Source organism: Phalacrocorax aristotelis, chromosome 3 (assembly GCF_949628215.1).
Source record: "Phalacrocorax aristotelis chromosome 3, bGulAri2.1, whole genome shotgun sequence".
NCBI lineage: Eukaryota > Metazoa > Chordata > Aves > Suliformes > Phalacrocoracidae > Phalacrocorax > Phalacrocorax aristotelis.
The window spans coordinates 110798022-110816849 of record NC_134278.1 but is presented as its reverse complement, the minus strand read 5'-3'; the positions used below and the strand labels follow the sequence as shown (position 1 = coordinate 110816849).

Sequence of the window (18828 nt, the reverse complement as noted above, 5' to 3'; positions counted from 1 at the left end):
TGTTTGTGTGTGATACCATTTTTATTTGACTAAAGCTGAATGCTCTGTGAAGTTTGAAAAATGAACTGGTTGAGAGGCTTGTATTCACTGGAGAACCTGACGGACTCTCCTTAATGGATCATCTACTGCTTAAATGTCCTGTGCCCCACAGGAGAATGGCAGTATGAGTAGGACAGTGCATGCAAGAGGGGAATGTTTTGGTTTGAAAATTAGACAGACTTCAGGCAGATATCAGTTTCCCCAGTTATGAACTGCTAGTGACCACACCAAATAGAGATGCTACTAGCAAAGTCTAGGTATTGTTTTATACACAGGAATCTTATCTTTTTTAAAAAAATATTATTTGTTCCCAAAAACCTGAGTTCTTGGTACTTTATAATGCTCCAACTTGAATAACTATGCAGAACATGAGCTGCTGAACTCCAGGGTTTTACCCTTTGCCTCTACTGTTTCTAAAAGCAGTCAGGATGGGTCTTATGTCTCGCAAGATCCTCTGTGGCTGGAGATGGGCTGGATGAAACACCAGCTTTCCTCATGTGCTGCCACTGCAGGGGTTTCTGTTTGTCTGAGCTGAGAAGGAGCTGCTGGCAGGTCAGTGTTGGTGATAGCTGCCTGCTTGGGGACTTGCAGCTTCCTTTGGTCTGCTATGCTTCATGGTGTGTGTTGGGCTTGTTGGCTTCACCAGGCTCTTGAGAACTGGGAGGGACAGGGGCTAAGTAAGGCTGCTCATTGAGTTCTTCTCAATGAAGTCTGGAACTGTTTTGCTACGCTTCTGGACGAGTATCATCATCTCTTGGAACTGTGCATGTTTTTAATGTATGTATCTAGGCAATTTAATTTCAAGAGTTTATATAAACATATGAAATGTGAGTGTTTAGAATCACGTTGTTTCTCTTCTTTTTTTGAAGTGTAACTGCCAAAATTGGTTGTGTTTCTTTGTTTCCCTGTGCCCCCCTCCCAGTGGGTAAAAAGAGGTTATGTAGAATCTTGTCAGTGTTTGGCTATCTTTTTCTCTGTTGTATATATGGTTTGTTTTTCTGAGGCCATTGGGATAATTTACTTGTGTAAAACTGCGTGAGTGTTGGCGAGACTGATCCTGACTATACCCATTTTCACGCCTACTTTATTTTTAAAAGTGGACTCTAGGATTTTCATTTCCTATGTCAGTCCTGAAGCCTTTTTTACTGTATTTCGTTTGTTCTGATGGTAATGTTGATTGGCTATAGATAGGTAACTTATTAACATATTTAAACATGTTTAACTCTAAGCAGAATTAATAAAAATTAATATAATGCAATCATATTTCTAAACACATAATGTGCTTTTTTCTTTTTTTAAACTTAGTTATTGTTGTATTCTTAATGTTATTGTTGTATTGCCATGATTTCTCTTCATGATGTTGTTGCAACAGGGAGAAGAGCAGTAGTTAAATTCTCTCTCAAGTTCCTACTATACTAAAGCATCTAAAGTAAAAAATACATGACTTCACTGCTTTTTAGTTGGGTGGTTAACTTGGAAGTAGATTTTGGACCTGGAGTTCAGACTTTAAAGCTCTCTGCAAGAGCAAAAATTAGCTTCAACTCCAGCTGCTTTATGAGCAATGACAGGACCTGTTTTCTGAAACTGTCAATGAAAGCAGTACGGGCAGTCACAGGTGACTGTCACCTTCAGTCTTGAGACATGCCACCCTAGGTCTTTCACTTTTCACTGCAGACATGGGACGTGTATTTCTTCTGGGGATGAATCCGCAGCACCAGTTTTGTTCTGATAACAGCATCTGGCACTAGATTGATTTAACAGGCTATGAGGTTTGCTCTTTTCAGATATGCACTTGTACGGCAGCTTCTGTGCAGCTCTGACATGGCCACACGCTACTGTTGTTTTTTCTGCCTCCTAGCACCACGTGTGAAGCTAAAGCTCTTTGACACCTGCCATTTGGACCCTTTTCTTACTGAAAAATGTCATTGTTTTCAGACAAGATGAAGACTGATATCTGATCATTTTTCCCTTTGCAGGGATGCGCTGAGGACGTGGTTCATACACAGATGAGTAAAGGATTCCAGGCTGTAGCTATACAGTTAGTTTTATTAGTGTAGTACAGTACGTAGTTTTAGATTTAGGGGTGCACACAGTGATATCTAATGCAGAAGAAGTTAAAGCATGGTAACTTATTGTTATATCTTGCAATAATTCTCAAACGTATTGCATTCTGCTGCACTAGCAACTGTCTTAAGGTTTTAATGGCAGGAAATCTCACACCCCTTTTCCTTGGGGAGGGGGAATGATGGTAGTTGAGGAATTGAAATCAGAACATTTTGAACTCTTCTGATTTTGTAATCTGTGAAATATCTTATGTGGGATATGTTTTCTTCATCCACCCAGATCTGGAAGTTAGTAGAACTGGGCTGCATTTTCCAAAGCAGTAACTTTTTTAAAGGAGAAGCTTTTTAGATCCTATATCACAATTGCTCCTCCCGTATTCTTGGAACCTGTTTTGTGCTAACAAATAGACACATTGTCACAACATATTTGTCCTTATTTGAAATATCCTTTTATTATGTTTGATTACAGGCAAAATGTTCTTAAAATGTAAAATCAACATGCAGCCCTCTTTTATACTTCTAAGCAGTGAAAGTCATAAATATTGGGCCTTGTTAGCCCTAATATTTCCCAACTTGCAGGGGAGCGGGTAGTACTTGAAGACAACTATTTCAGTAATTGCGTTTTCTAGTGTAGTTAGTTATTTTTCAGTCTTTGTCATACATTTCTTCTGAGATTTGGATGCAGGTGGTCTTACTTAAACTGGCTTTGATTTCTTCTATTCCTTTTAACTTCTTATAAAACAGACATTGAGGAATTCATGCATTTTTTCTGATGTTGAAGGACTATAATTTGGTATTTCAAACAGTTAAATTTTTCTTTTGCATATTGTTCTTCATCTGAAAGGTCATACTTCACTTCTGTAGTGAAGTTTAGTTCTGCATAAGCATAGTGGAAAAACAGAAAATCAAATACCTTTCTAAGACTTAATGTTATTTTAAGATAAGTCACTATTAATGATTTGAAGCAATGATACAAACTGCAATTAGATTATCTTGCTAAATACTGATAGAAACAGGCTTAATTCTTTTCTCTTCAGTAGGTTCTAAAGATCTGTGCTGTCTACCAGGAAAGCCATCAGCTTGACTGGCACTAAATATCATTTGTGTCTGAACAGGAGAGAAATAATCCTTAATGCAAGGATCATTGCCTTGAAATTCTGTCATTTGAGAATCTGTTTTATAAGGTGCTTATTTATTGTCCCTGCTGTAGGGTCAGCAAACTGTTTCAAAAGTAGGGGTTGTGACTGAAAGACTTACTGTTGTTCTGTGTTGTAATTTGCTCCATGGCAGAGTTCTGGTTTGAAATAGTTTAATAATTTTTACTTTAAAAGGTAGATTGAGTTGGTCAGATGATGATTGCTTCCTTCTTTGTATGGTGTAATTTCTGGTAAACTGAAATACTGAGCAAACTCATTCATACATGGGTAGAAACATTTACAGACTTTGTTGTGAATTCAAAACACTGGTTTAAGCAGAATTTCACCCAATATTTTCTATGGAAACTTAAAGAATGTGGCTGAGCAACAATGCAGGGTCAGTATCACTGCTTATCATTTGATGTGCTGTCTGAAGACACTTTGTGGGCTTAACTTCTTGTGTGCTTGGGAGCTTCTGAGCATGAACTCTTCTTTAAAACTTGCACACACACCCCCCATCTAATTGAATGGCTTCACTATGAGTCACTATGGGCTTTTCTGTAGTATTTTTGCAAAAGACGACTGTAACGACTTTTGTCTCATGTGGCTGATTTTGAACAGTGGACATCCACATGAGCAAAACTTGTGTGGTATGTAGTGACTGAAAGTTTTGCATGGAGCGATGGAAATTTGATGAAAATTCCTTTCCTATTGAACAGTATATTTTGTCGTTGGAAAATATATTTAATACTGGAACATCTCCTGAGTTCCATAAGTTGTTAAAATTTAAAGCTAAATCTTTAGATTATTTAAAAACACAGATGAAACCTCTGGGTTTTGGCTTAATTCTGTTGAATAATGATTGATTTCTAGAATAATCTTTTTTCATGATCCTAACATCCTCCTTTGCCATACCACTAGCTCATTGGAGGTGGGGGAAAGAACAGATTTTGAATTCAATCTCATCTGCCAGAATGAACAGGCTTTTAAAAATATTTTTGTTCTTTGAATACATTATTGGGTATATACTGGAACCTTTTTATCTTGCACTTCCACGACATATGTTCCTCATAAGGAAAAAAAAGTAATGGTGTATCTGTGTTAGAGCCAGGGTCTGTCAAGGCTGGTATCCTATTGTTCCCATGGTGGAGCCCATGTTGCTGAGCAAATCACAGCGCCTCGCTCAGCCTGCACTGAACTGCGGTTTCCAGTCATCTGTATACATCACCTTCCCCAGCAGAAGGAACTGTTCTGTGCACAGCGGGTAGGGGCTGGAGTGCTCATGTACCTGAATGTGAGACCCGGGGAACGGCAGGTAACACTGCCCTTGATGGCAAGAAACGTGCAGCTTTCTGTTGATAATGGCAAGGAGGAGCTGGAGGGTCTGTCAAAGTCCCTCTGCCATGGGCACTGTCGTGCTTGACAGGAGAGGAAAGAGCAAGACACAAGTAAAAATGAAAATAAAGGAATTATTGCGGTTTTATGTGAAGAGCTCCTTCGACCTCCCCTAGGTGGTTTTCATTAGTTGCCAAAAATGGGTATGTAGGGAGACGTATAAGAACAGAGACAGACATTCTATTTCTCTAGTACTTCCATAGCTCTCAACCATTTTTGGTTTTAGGCTCCTCTGGAGCTAGTTGTGACTTCTGTGTTTTCAGTAAGGTCCAATGGAATTCTCATTCACAAAATAGCCCAATCTTCTTTTGAGTCTGTACCTAATTAACTCTTCCTTGCCCCTCCTCAGTTTGTTTTTAATTACTAAATCTATCAAGATAATTAAAGGTTGTAGCATTCCAGTCGAGCTTCTACATGTAACATTCTTTTCTAGCAAATATTTTGTTGTTTTATTTTTCTGTCCTGGGTAATTCTTAAGCTGATTATTTTAGTAAGTAACAGTAGCTGATTATTTTAGTAAGTAACAGTGCATAATCCTTTGATCCTTCTGTACTTCTGCCCTTTGTGGGGACTGCTAGCTTTTGTTGCCACAAGCTTATGAAGAATATATTCATCAGTTAATATGTAAAAAGTTGGGTTAGAGGAGTTAACCATAATAACTAAATTTTGATTGAGAAGGGAGTTACATTTTGGCAAATCACAATTTTATGGCCAAGTAAGAAAATCTAGGCCTGTTTTGAGGTAGATGTACCTTTTGTTTTTAGAGTGACCACAATTTTTATCCAAGTATTAACACTAGTCTCTTCTTCGTACCGGTATTGTTTATTAAAACGTTATTTTAAAGGCCTCAAGTTGTAGATCAGGGTTTTGGAGATTGTAGGAACAGTAAGTTATGACAAGTTGGATAAAGTTACTTTTTATCTCTGTGTAGGTTATTAATCCAGTGTTGCATCTGATTGTGGGGAAATTACTTCAATGTAATAAAATAGTCTGAAACATTGCTAAGGTTCATGAAAATGTCAGGAAGCTGCAAGCATCTTTAACCATAGACACCTGATATCTAGTCTGATACACCTTTTTCGTTATACTTACTTTAGATTTATGCACAGAGTTTTGACAAGGTTTTCAGTGAAAATTTACTACTACCTAAGAACCTTGTCAGTTTTAAAAAATGTGCCATTACATGTGCGTACATGAAATTGCAATATAATTGGTAATGCTAGTTTGTTATATGTAATCTTTACCGTTACGTATTTTTGTACATATGTAGTAGCTTTGGATTTAAAAAAAAAATATAAATCTTAGATTTATTTTTTTTTTTTCAAGAAAGGATTTTTTTTCCCCTGTAAAAATTAAGATAGTGAAAATCTGAATGTTTTGAACAGGTCCTCAAATTATCTTCTCATACCAAAATGCTTATTTAAGCTGAGTAAGACAATAACTTCCTATAGTAAATGTTAAAAGGCTCCTTAAGTTATTTAGAATACAGCAGGCATGGTCTCTAGTATAAAGCTGAGGGACCACCAGGTGGTGCTAGTGGAATATATTTAATGTTGGTTTAACAGTACTTAAAATGTGTCTTAACAAATGTGAATTAGATGAGTGCAGTATACAAAACCTTATTTTCTATGCAGCAAGCCTGCTTGTACAATTAAAAAGGGTAAATTGAAATATTGTGTAGTGGCTTTGTGGTTTGGGCACTTTTAATTTTAAAAAGTTGGATATAGATGCTAAGGGGGGAAAAACCCTTATTCGTAGGATGGATAATGTGGGAAGCACAGTATGGAGTCATAGTCCCAGATATTTTACCTGCTTTTTTGTTAATTCAGAGAGAAGTTTATGAAAATTGTCCATTCCTGTATTATAAGCATATCATTTCATGACCACTTATTTACTTACTACATTTTGACTTTAAATAGCGAAATAACTTTTTAATAATGTTGCTTTAACTGTTAAGATTTTGGTCAGTGTAAGACTCTTTCCTCCTAAGGAATGCACAGAAATAAGGATCTCATTTTATGAGGGGGTGGTGTTCTAGTTTTCTTTTTTTAATGCATTATGTGGCTTTAAAAGTTGAAGTAGAAACAAATTCTAGTTCTGAACATACAGATTTATAGATACAGTTTTACCAACTCTTACGAGGGCTTTCTTTTGACTTCCTTGGAAATTGTATCCTTTAGAAAAGGGGGATGGGGGAGGTTAGAGAACAGCGTGGACGGCAGCAGTGTGGAGTAAATTTCTATGGCCTACTGATTTTGGGCAGGTTTGGTTTTGCCTTAATGTGACATAAAATATGAATATTCTTTTGAAAGCATGATGCAGAGCATTTTACAACATTAAATTAGCATAAATTATCCTATATAGCATCACCCTTTTAAAGAGGTGTATTAGACTTAAACAAACAACCCAAACCCAGGAAAACGCAAAATATCTCTAAACCAAAGTGACTGTCTCTTACCTAGTTAAAAAGCAAAATCCAGAACAAGTGGAAACAAAAATCCTCAAACCTATTTTGCTTGTAATCTTAGTATTGTGATATTGTGACCAAACTAAATGTTTTATCATGGTATGTGCCAGTGTCACATTAGTAACCAGCTCACTGTAGCTAAAAACAAACTAAATAAAAACCACATGACAGCCACTAATAAGTCTGTAAAATCTTGGTTGACTATGGTTGGACGAACCAGAGAATGATTTCTTTGGAGTTTGTGGCCCTATGCATTTACTCTGGGTAGCAAATTTTTTTATTGTCTGGGTTTTACTGTCTTAGGCGCAGCAGTATGGGGTCTGCGTGAGCAGAAATTCTTACCCCCCTCCTTTCCAAGTCTGCTACACCAAATACTTCATAGAATAACTGCATGCGTATGCAAAACCATCTCAGAGTGGATGTCAAATATCCAGTGTGTGCTGCTTCTGAAAGTGCTTTTTATATCTTGTTTTCTTGCTTGAGATAATTTTCTTTTTTAATTTGGCTTCCCTCCCTCCCCCGGTGTATAAATATTCTTGCACTTGAGGAAAGGAAATGTGCTCTTTCCAAATGTTTCTTTCTCCTGTCCTGAGTTTAATTTTATTTACTTATTTTAGAAAGGAGTTTTTGTATGGTACTACCTATGTTAAAATTTGGCACCAGTCCCTTACTACCACAGAATGACTGCATTCCTCTCACTTCTGAAAATTCAGTGTAGCGTTAATGAGAAACAATAAAATGTCAAGTGTGCTAAAATTCCCGCCACTTTGTTTTTTCCCTGCACAAAATACTGAGAGGGATGAAGGAATAAGCTGCATACAGTAATACAGTTTATAGTACAGCACTGTAAAAATGTGTGCAAAACACTGAATTTTTTTTTTTTTTAATTGAAGTGTAATATCAATGTATTAAAATTAGAAATTGCATGAGAGGTTAACTTTTGGATCTGTTAGAATACAAAGAGATTGAAGAGTGATTAGTTGAAAGCTGTTAGAAGTATGTGCTAATGTGTGTGGTTTTTTGGAAGCAATTTCCAAAAAGGGAGCACTTGCCAGATGCTGCCTTTATAAGGTGTGAACAGGTTAAGAAATACATTCTACCTGCATTGTTCTTTAAACTACCCATTCATCAGAAAAATCAGTTTGATGAGGCTTCTGTCAACATCTTTGTTTTTCAGCAGTTAGGTTTTTGTGATATGACCATATTTCTGAGCTCTTATGGGACTGTTTTCTGAATGTTGTTTATAGTGAAGGAAGGCCCATAATACAGAATCTTTTTAAAAGATCACTTAAATAGTTTCATTTTCATTTTCCTCGTTCAGCTGGTCTGAGCAATTTTTTGCTCTGTTAAACTGATTGTTTGAATGGGTCTGGAGTTATGCTAATACAAAAGTGAACAGGATTTTATTCTCTGTACTTATTAAAGAATACAGTCTGTCTGTAATATTGAAATGTTCTTCTGAGTTTTGAGTAACTTTAAAAATCTGACTTGTGTGTACAGCACTCTACCAAATTCCAGGTGGGAAAGGGAATCGGCGTGGGGGGGTGGGGAACAAGCTAAAACCCAGTAAGAGATTCTTACCTTTTATATCTGCATTTTATACTACTTACTGTTAACATGCTTGGAACATTGAGTAGGAATGTGTTTTATCTCATGAGCTGTTCTCCAGCTTTTTCTAAAGGGAGGGGCTTTTAGGTATCAGTTTCTGTATTTAAAAATTTGACCTACTAAATGTTCTTAAAAGGAAAATTTATATTCTAATTTTAAAACAATATGAAGCAAACTTATGATTTTTAATGAAAGGTCTGGTTCTTCAGGACGGAAACCACAATCCTTATGGCAAAAATAAGGTTATTCTAAGAGTTGAATAGTAAAAGTAAAAATAGTTCCAAAACTGACAGTATTCCTCCCTAGTGCAGTAGCTGTACGATGCCTTAATTATCGGCCTGAAGTTCAAGTTCTGTTTAAGTTATTTGAAGAAATATACTGTTGATTCAGGGGTGTCAAAATTTCCCAGCTGAAAATAAACTTACACTGTGAATACTTGATTGCCCTTTTCTCTTGAGTGGAACTAATGCGCTTGAGGGTTTTTTAATTATGTGTTGTGATTTGAATTGGTGAGTTTATCATTACTGAATGAGTTTGAGGTGCATGGTAGATACATGAACTGTAGTTTAAGTTACTGAAGACATGCAGTCTGTTTTTCTTCGGGGATGGCAGTGAGAGCAGGGAGAAGACGGTATTAAATGCCGCTGAGAAGCGAGCTGCAGCTCTGTAGCTCAGTGTGTACCAAGCTGGGTTTCTTCTGAGTATTTTAGGCAGTTAGCTTTAGACGGTGTGTGTACACACTCATGTCTTGGGTTCATGTAATAGTTTAATTGGTGTTAGGCTTCAGAAGCCAGGTGTGTTTAATGAAATTGTCAGGTAGGGGTTTTTTTGTTCATGGAAGCTGGTTTGCCTGTTTACTTCTGGTTGCACTTGCTTCTCATGTTCATTTTTGGCTTAAATGGAGATCTCTTCCTTTGTACTGTCTTTTACAAGTATTCAGTTGCTTAAAATATTTTTAAAACATGAGGCTTTAAAAAAAACACCCAAATATTCACTTAAGTCACTTGCTCAGTCTTTCAGTTCAGTTATTCCATTGTGTGGGTTTTTCTGATTATTTGCCATTTATTTTTCAGTATTGTCAGTGAAGCAGGAGCATCCATCTACAGTGTCAGTCCAGAAGCGTCCAAGGAAATGCCAGACCTAGACCCTAACCTAAGAAGTGCAGGTATGAAATGTATTTCATTTTAACACCATTTCAACATGGAGCTCAGTCCTCAGACTAGTGTTTATAATATTAAGTATAATACTAGTCAAATGTATGAAAAGTTGAAGGTGTTGTGTTTCTAAACTTTGCTTCTTCCATCATTTCACACTTGAAGTCCTAGGTATGCAAATGACATCATCTTCTTCTAAGGCCTGTAATATAAAGGTCCTTGTGGATGTATTTCTTCAATAGGCTGGTACAGGGGAATTTATGGGGATTAATATAATGAATGAATTACATAAACTTTCACAGTTGGACATGCCTGTGCCCACAAGAGCTAGACCTCTCTTCTCTTTTCTCTTGTATGTACACAAATGTCTCTAACAACAATAAAGCATTTGAAGGATTAGGAAAGCTGTAGGAAGAGAACAGATCATTTAATTAAAGGTGTGCATTCATCCTGAAGGATGATGGCACTTTTTTCTTCACTGTGATTGCTTTGAAATCTTCATGTAGCTGAACATAGTCCTCAAGAAATGCTATTTAGTTTTACTTTTTTAAAAAATTATCTATTTTAGCATAAATGTCACTGAGGTATAATAGAGCCCAAGTTCTTAAAAATATCGAAGTGCTGTCACTGTTATAGTTTTCCGTGTTTGGTAAAAGAGTAGTTTTTAAAGATCAAATTCCTAGCAGCTTCATTGGTGTCCAATCTTTACTTATGGATTTGGTTTATTGGGAGACAGCTGTAAGGGCAGGTCTAAGATTATTTTGGATTACTTTGACTGTATATTTTTATTTGTATGTCTTTTTGTATCTGTTTTTATCTACCCCAGGTTTTTATTTTCTTGTTTTTCCTGCAATGTGTTGTCAAACTCAATCAAATAAAGCACATTTGAAAATGCAGTAACACTCACATATAAATCTTTTTTCAGCCAAAATGCTACTGTTCTTAATTTTGTTGTTACTTTAGCAAGTTACTGGCCTGGAAATCCTCAGGAAGGTGTAGAAGTAGATCAGCAGAAAACAGTTGTGAAGTTATGGGGTGTCTGGGGGTAAAACTTTCTAGGATTCTCCATGTTCCCCTTTCCTCTTATTTCCTCAAAGGAGAAAAAGGGGTTTCTCTTAATATAAAGTTTCAAGTGAATGTTTTCACAGGAGTATTCTTTCAACGTCTGTATTGGCCCTTCCTTTTGCAGGACAGGCCTGTAGCTTCTTTTTGCTTGATTCTCTGCTCCCTGTCTGTGAACGAACTCCATTGTTATTATTTCTTCCCTGGGCTACAGATTTTGAATGTGTCATGTTATGGCCAGAGTGAATATGAGGCATGTGACGTTTCTGTATTTGTGACAGATGCCACTAACTTTCCCTTGAGCTAAAGGTTTTTATATTGCTGATATATTAAATGGGGGTTTGGAGTTCATGCAAGTGAACAGAAAAACACCAAAAAGGAGGAAATCTAATTATTAACTATATACTTTTCCAGATGTAAATTATTTTACTATTTTCCAAAGTTAATTTTTTAACATTTCAGACACTTTTGTTTAGTGTTGTGCGTCAAATACAGTAAATTAAAATCAAATTTGTAATACATGACCAATTTCAGTATTAATTATCTAGAGTTCATGATTTCTCCATTATTACTAGGAATTGCTTCAGGCATAACTTAAGTGCTGTTGCATCTGGTTTGAAAAGCATCAGCAATTTTAACGTGCCACAGCAGTACCACAAAGTAGACAGAAATTGAAAAAGGGTAGGATAGAAAGTGAAGAATAATTGCTTAGTTCCGTGGATGTCAGCTGTTATGGAACTGACAACTAGGAGTATATTTATTACAATAGAGTCTTTCTACAAGTTTCAGACTTTCTTCTTGCCGTCTTTTGGTGTCAATTTGTAATTAGCTGTGCTGAAGCTGTGGACATTTTTTTTAAAGCTGAAAATAAAAATGTGACATAACATTAGAGGGAAACATTAACTGATGTTTGGGGTTTTTTGCAAACTTTTTTCTTGACTAGCTTTTACTTTTGTACTTTTGATTTTCCTTTAATTTGCAGTAAACAGAAAAGTGACATGGTGTCAAAGCTGACTGCTTTTTATTTTAATTGTTGTGTTACATCATGTCAGGTCCGTGCTTACATGATAGCATTTAGTACATTAAAGGAAGCTGACAGTTGCATGATGAAGTGTGACGTTTATAGTTAAAATAAAAGGTACAACTGATGTGAAATACCTGTGATCTTAATACATTTTGCCACTTTAACATTTTTCTCAACACAAACTTTATAGAAGGGCTTGGTTTTTTTAATTATGCTGGTAGGCCTATATTTGTCCGTCAGGTACATAAATGTAAAATATTAGATAATGCATATGATATGAGAACTTACTTTCACATCTTGTGATATGATCTCTGTCATATTTGCAGCGCTGTTGAGAAACTGTTTGTAGTAAATTTTCACTTTATACAGAGAAATAGAAGACATCAATCATGATATTACCTTACTAATTTCTCCTTGGCTGAGCTTTGTATATAGGGGGAAAACCAGCAACCTTTAGCATTTCTTGGGGGTGCTAATTAAAGATATTTGTTCAGCCAAGAACTCAGCTGGTTGGGTTTTTTCCCTTTCAGCTCTCTTTAAAGGTCATAGATGCCATGGTTTTGTAATACATGATTGAAAAAGGTCTCATTATAAACTAATGATGTGTGTATAAACTATAGTGGAAAGTCTTTATAGTCATCCATACAGCACTTTTAGCCAAAACTGCACTTGCTTGGAAAAGAAAAATATACTTGTTTCTTAAACAATTTGCTGGTATCTGCAGTGCAGAGAATGGAAAAGGGTCTCTCCAACTTTAGAATTGTTGGCTACCTTCTTTCTGACACTAGGCAATATCAGCTCCTAATATAAATTCTTGACATTGAACCAGGTTATTTAAAATTTTTATAGCACCAAATCTGAATATTTCACGAAAGTGCAGAAGCTTCTGTACTGCTACTCCAATTCCTGTAAAATCTTGTGGACTGGGACTCAAAGAAGTAGATAGTAAAGAAATTGATGAAACCTAGCTACTTGTGTTTGAGTAGAGTGAGAAGTTATATATCCCCTTCTGACAGTCATTGTAGGATTAATGAGCAGAACAGCTATTTCTCAGCCACACAGAATTTAGGAGATAAGAGGCTTATAGGCCAGAGCAATAAAAGGATTTCCTACTTGATAGGCTGAGGAGATTCAGCTGCAGCAGATTAGGAGGGTTCTGTCTAGAGAACACGCCACTGGAGTTCAGTAATGGGAGTTTTTGGATGAGCTTGTGATAGGGGTGCTGCCTGACAGAGAAGAGAATGCAAGGCTTCCTTGAATTTTCCAAGCCTGCCTAAAGACAGGCTGAAGATTTGAGGTGGGAATTTTTGTAGGGGAGAATGGACACCATAAAAAGAGTGAAAGCTAGAAATGTTGATCACCTTTGTGAAGCTCATTAATCTGTGCCCCCTCGAGGCCTTCTGACTGTCTGATCTAGAGTTAGTGGAATGCAGCGAAGGAGCTGTGAGGCTGGATGGGTGACTGCCATTCCGTTTCTGCCCTGGCATATGTCCTCAGGCCGCACTCTTAGAGAAGAATTCAAACGTTTAATTTGGTGGAGTTTTTGTAAAGCTGTCAAATTCATTTTTACTTGGCTGTCCTGTTCTTTTGTTGTTGGGTTTTTTTTTGTTTAGGTTTTTTTTGGTTTTTTTTCTCAGCTACCATCGGTGTAACATTTCATATTTAACCTTTGGTTTACTTATATTCATGGCAACTTCAGGTAGGAGTTTTTCAGTGTAACTTGTCCATAAGATCTTCTGGATTACTGTAGGCCTTTGTAGTTGGGATTTTCTTTTGCCTTTTTTTAATGGAAGGCCTGGATGCTAATTTCCCTTTGAAGTAATAGTTGCTTTGCCTTGCAAGTTTACCAGTAATTCTCCATGCCGTTAGTTGTCTTTCATTATCAGAGCAGTTGAGAAGATTGTCTTGATGTGGTATTCTTTGTGTGAGCAAAAGAAAGCAAGCTAAACTCAGTGGTGACAAGCATTCCTCCCTCAATCAGATGGACTCTGTGACAATCAATGTCGACCTGTTTTCGGTTGCTGTTACTGGGCCTGTGAATTCTGGAATTAAATGGTTTTCCAAAGGTTGATATCTTCTTTGTTTTACCTCCATCCTGTCCCATATAGTTTTGCCCAAGGATTTATTTTGTTGTGCAGAACTTGTATTCCTAATGAAAATGGGGCTTCTGGGATGAGCAGTAAAATGAGTCTGTGCAGGCACTGTCATAGGCACTGCCATGCTTTGTTTTTTCTCTCAGACAGCGCTTCTCTATTTTGACAGCTCCTTGTTGTTGCAAGTGCTTGTTGGCTTGAACAAGTTTGGCTAGACCAAAATGGGAAGACTGGAGGGACAGGTGAAGTGTATAGAAAGTGTAAGCACATATGACTCATGTTGAAGGATTGACACACAAAAACGTGGAATTTAGGTACTTCATGGGTGCTGGGAAACTTTTTAAGGTATGGTCAACTAGTGGTGTTTTGTTGTTGTCCTTAATACAAGGAGGATAGAGGATGCACCAGTTGTTTGGCATGTACTGGCATCAGTGGTCTTTTTCTTCTGCTGGCTCCCCACCTCTTGAAGTGGGTATGATGATGAAATGAATGTTGCTTAATAACTCTAAGAAACAGAGGAAACGGCTGAATTCTGGTGAAACAGTGGCTTGATGGTGGAGTATCACAATAAGGCAATAGTCATGCTGGGATTTTACCCTGGTTTCTATATAAGCTCAGTTATATTAAATGAGAAATGCCTTCATTTCATTAAATTGATTAATTACCTTTCATTTGAGATGACTGCTCCAGCAGGCAATCTCTTCTTTCTTTCACTGTTTAAATGGCAAAAAGAACCCTAATGCGATTCATTGCATTGACTTATAGAAATGCAGACAAACCTGAATATGTAGAATTCTTTAAACACAGGTTGAGGTGGAAAAAGGGATTACATCTTTTCAGGCATCACATTTGTGTAATCACTTGTTAGAGGAGATGTCACGCTAAGCCTCTCTGATTTATTTCTATACCTTAATGTGGTTATATGCATTTGGTTTGTAATTTGCAATTCTGTGTTCAGATGCTGAAACAAGAACAACATACTTGGGCTTGTCTAACACAGCAACTCTGAGAAATGCTCGATTCCTTTCAGACATGAAGGGGTGGGGTGTTAAGTGCTCTGTCAAGACCACATAGTTGTATCACCCAGTTAGGAAAGCAACAAACGTAGATAAAATTTTCCCTGAAGTTACTTTTTTGCAAAGATTTGGAATACTAACATGGCAAGCGTGGCTGTTGTGCTGCGTGCACAGGTATGATCCAGTACAGAAACTGTGTTGCTTCTCAAAGATTATTTCTGAGGATAAAGAATCTGAGAGAGCAAAAGGTCACGCAGCACAGCTTGCCTTAGAATTGTCAAATCCCATCTGCTTGTCTCCTCTCCACAGGGCAGAATGCATTGGATTATTGTACACTCAAAGTTCAGCACACCACTTGCACTTTTCCTTGCAAAAGAAAGCCTTATAGGCTTTGGGGGCTTGTTAGGACTTTGAGACTGTCATGCTACAGGGTTTGGTTCCCTGGGGTGCTGTTAAACATAGAGACATACAGTTCAGAGCTGTCATACCGGCCAGCAAGTAGAAGGTGAAGATTGGAAAAAAATATAATTTCTTTTGACTTTATCTTAAGGAAAGTAAAACAATTTGATGATTAGATGTGTGGGACATAGTGCCTTGATGTCTACTTGAGCTAATTTTTTCATCTTCTTAAAAGAGCACTACTCCCCCTCGGCTACTCAGGAGAGAAGGTCATTTTTCAAAAACTTTATTGGACAGAAGTCTTATGGTTAAACCATTCACACTGCTTTATAAGTGAAAGCTCCCCTCTACGGCTAATCGTAGAAGACTGGTGCAAGTTCCACAAGTTTTCAGAAAGAGAAGAAAGGAAAGTAAGCACTGATTTCTTATGCATTAAAACATTTTGCCAGCCCATTTAGTTGGGTTGTGTGCAATCACAGCAGTACAAAATAAAATTGTATTCCATCTTTCATCTGCTGTATTCTGTAGCATTTAAGAATGAGTTTAATTACATTGTTGGAAGGGAAGATGTAGTGGATAGAAACAAAATGGATGGTGAACAGCAGTAATAGGTAAAGAGGAGCTTATTCTTTCTCTCCCTATAGGACCCAGTTCCTACTAATGAACAGAAGCTCGTCTCAAGGTGTGAGCTAGGCTCTGCTGTTTAAACAAAAGTTACAGGGAATCTGTGGATAACTTTAAAAAACAGTCCCTAACTACAGATAGTCTGAAAACGACTGGGCCTTCTCCAGTTGTGCGTGGACATGTGTGTCTGCATTAGGATTTTGAGAGAGAAAAATGTGCTTAAATTGCCCAAAACCAGTGGCACAGTGCTGAATGGGTTGTTACACAGATGTTAGAAATGTTTGTAGTCTTTACTTTCTTGTTGTTGTAGACAAGAATCTAAGTTTTTTCCAATCTGTGCAAACTTCACGGCATGTGTGACAGATGGTATGTAATCATTAACATCCTGCTCATCGGCACTGTGTTTCCTCTGAAGCTGTAGAGTGTAGCAGTAGGCTGGAGAAGGGGAGTCTGATCTTCTCTAATCTGCAAGATCAAGACCCACTTAGATTCCCTAGGCTTCTGCCTTGTTACAGAATTAAAACAGGAGGTTATTTTGAGCCAGGTGCAAACTCATCTGTCTGGCTGGTTTGGATTACTATGCTAAGAGTTGTGTGTGTATAGCTTTTAACTGAGCATGGTTCTCTGCACATATTAATGTTTGCAACTGATACGTAATCTTTGTATGCTTTGTGGAAAGATGTGACGTTCACCATGACTTCCTCTCATTTACCTTTTTCTTATATCCCAGATGGATCTGAGTTCAGCAGATGGATGTGGCCTTTTATTTACAGAGTGTCATTTGCTGTGCTTCGGAACAAACTGAAAATACCCCCCAGTTCCATCTAAAAGCGATCTCCAGAAGCAGAGCACTAGTTCAGGCTCTGGTAAAGCCAGCTTCCCTTAGCATAAAAGAGTTAACAATTATTTACTTCCCTCCCTCTGGGTGTAACTCTGTGCATGTGTGTGTCTCTGTTTTCCTTAGAAGGCTTTGTTGGTTCTTTGAAGCGTGGAGCCAGAGGAACAATGAGTGCAGGGATGCTCTTCAATTTGATGCATTTTGGTTTGCTTTTAACATAACAGTATGATGCGTTAGTCACCAAAGCTGCTTTTCTTACTATAGGCATAGGAAAGGATATTTTGGTCACTTATGAAAGATTAATTTTTGTTGTTGATACAAATTAATAACTCTCGTACGTACAGAACTTCAAGTAATTTTTTACTTTTAGTAGAAACAGTAATCAATGGCATGGTGATGCAGTTAAAATTAGTACCAGCAGTCTCAATGTGAAAAGGCATACTGATGATGTCTACCTTTTAAGCTGAGCAGATGGGGAAAGATTTTTCTGAATTTATACCATGCTGTAAGACTAACTCGTTTCTGTGACAGAAAAATCACATCAGGCTTCAATTAAATGATTATGTGTCTCCCATCTCACCTTGGATAAAAAAACCTGTTACTATCGTGTGATACAGAAATTACTAATGCTTGAGAAAAGTGTTTTTAAGTGTGTGTTTCTAAAAAAATACTGCCTTTAAAAATCTGCACTGTAACACTCACTTGTTGAGCTTTTCTCTTTAAATGTATTTCTTACTTCCTTTTTGTATTCAAGTCATCTCTTTTGAAGATTTCTGTAGTAAATACATAGAACATTGTCATTCATTATTCCATTAATCTTAGGCAAATAACAGATTATCAGTTTTATGGAGTTAAAAGTAAACTAAAAAGTAACCTTTTTAAAACAAAAACCTGCTCACTTGCCACAGAAGAATTTTGGATGAAATGCAGCTGTTGAGCAGTTGCTTAAAATAAATTGCATACTTTAAACCCACCAAGAAGATATATGAGGATTCAAAACTGTGTCACAAGTCCTGACCTACTGAGAAAGAATGCTTAGTGAAAAGACTACTGTACGTTTCACTGTATCCTTTGCAAAGAGGGTGAATTTTGGGTCAACAGGATAGAAAGCTTCCAGGACTCAGGAAACCTGAACAATCTATCACTGAGTAAACATTATTGCAGATACTTATGGAGAGTAATTGATCTTCAACACAATCACAGGCTTTATAAAAGGATTTAAATAAGTTGTAATGTTTCCATAACTACCCTGGTATGATATATTGATAGTAATTACATATGCATTTGTGAGTTAGTCGGTGATTACCTTAATATATTATTTTTTTTATTTCATTGACATTGGAGTTTCATCCCAGACTTCTAATGTGCAAAGGTTAATTTAAAATGGAAGGGGGGATGCGTTACTTGGATGTTATAGTAGCATGTGTCAGCAAGAACAAAATACTGAGGTTTTATAATAAAAATACAGAATGTTCTCATTTATGACAAAATTGAGGTTGAACTAATCGTAGCCTAATAGCTTGTGGTTGCCATTTATTTATTTGTAAAACATTTGTAAAACTTCCTGCTGCCTTCACATCTGGAAGCTTCACATTGTTTTGAAATACAAACAAATGCACCCGCTCATATGAGGTAGCTAAACTGTCACAGTTATTGTCTGGGACACGCTTTTGTCCTTGTATAAAGGCCTGTGTGTTTAAAGGGAGGAATGCCATCATCTTGGACTTTTGGCCAAAAATGTTTGTCTGCTTGCAGTAGCAAGCAACATTTGAATGCCACTGTAACAGAAAGAAATAGAAATTCTTCATATTCTTCCACCCATAATCATTCCTGGCAGTCTCTCATACTGCATTTGGCAGAACTTTGTATGTTCGTTTTCACTCTTTCCCTATCTGCAGCCATTAAGCTGT

At 37.0% G+C, this 18828-nt stretch overlaps 1 protein-coding gene across 2 annotated transcripts in view; it reads left to right on the top strand.

Moving 5' to 3' along the window:
• The window catches only part of SRBD1 (S1 RNA binding domain 1), a 132781-nt gene that overhangs the window by 54950 nt on the left and 59003 nt on the right, over positions 1-18828 (top strand). For both annotated transcript variants that reach the window (XM_075089081.1, XM_075089079.1), the window contains exon 17: positions 9782-9873. In XM_075089081.1, coding sequence (XP_074945182.1) covers positions 9782-9873 — 92 coding nt within the window. The remainder of the gene's footprint in view (positions 1-9781; positions 9874-18828) is intronic.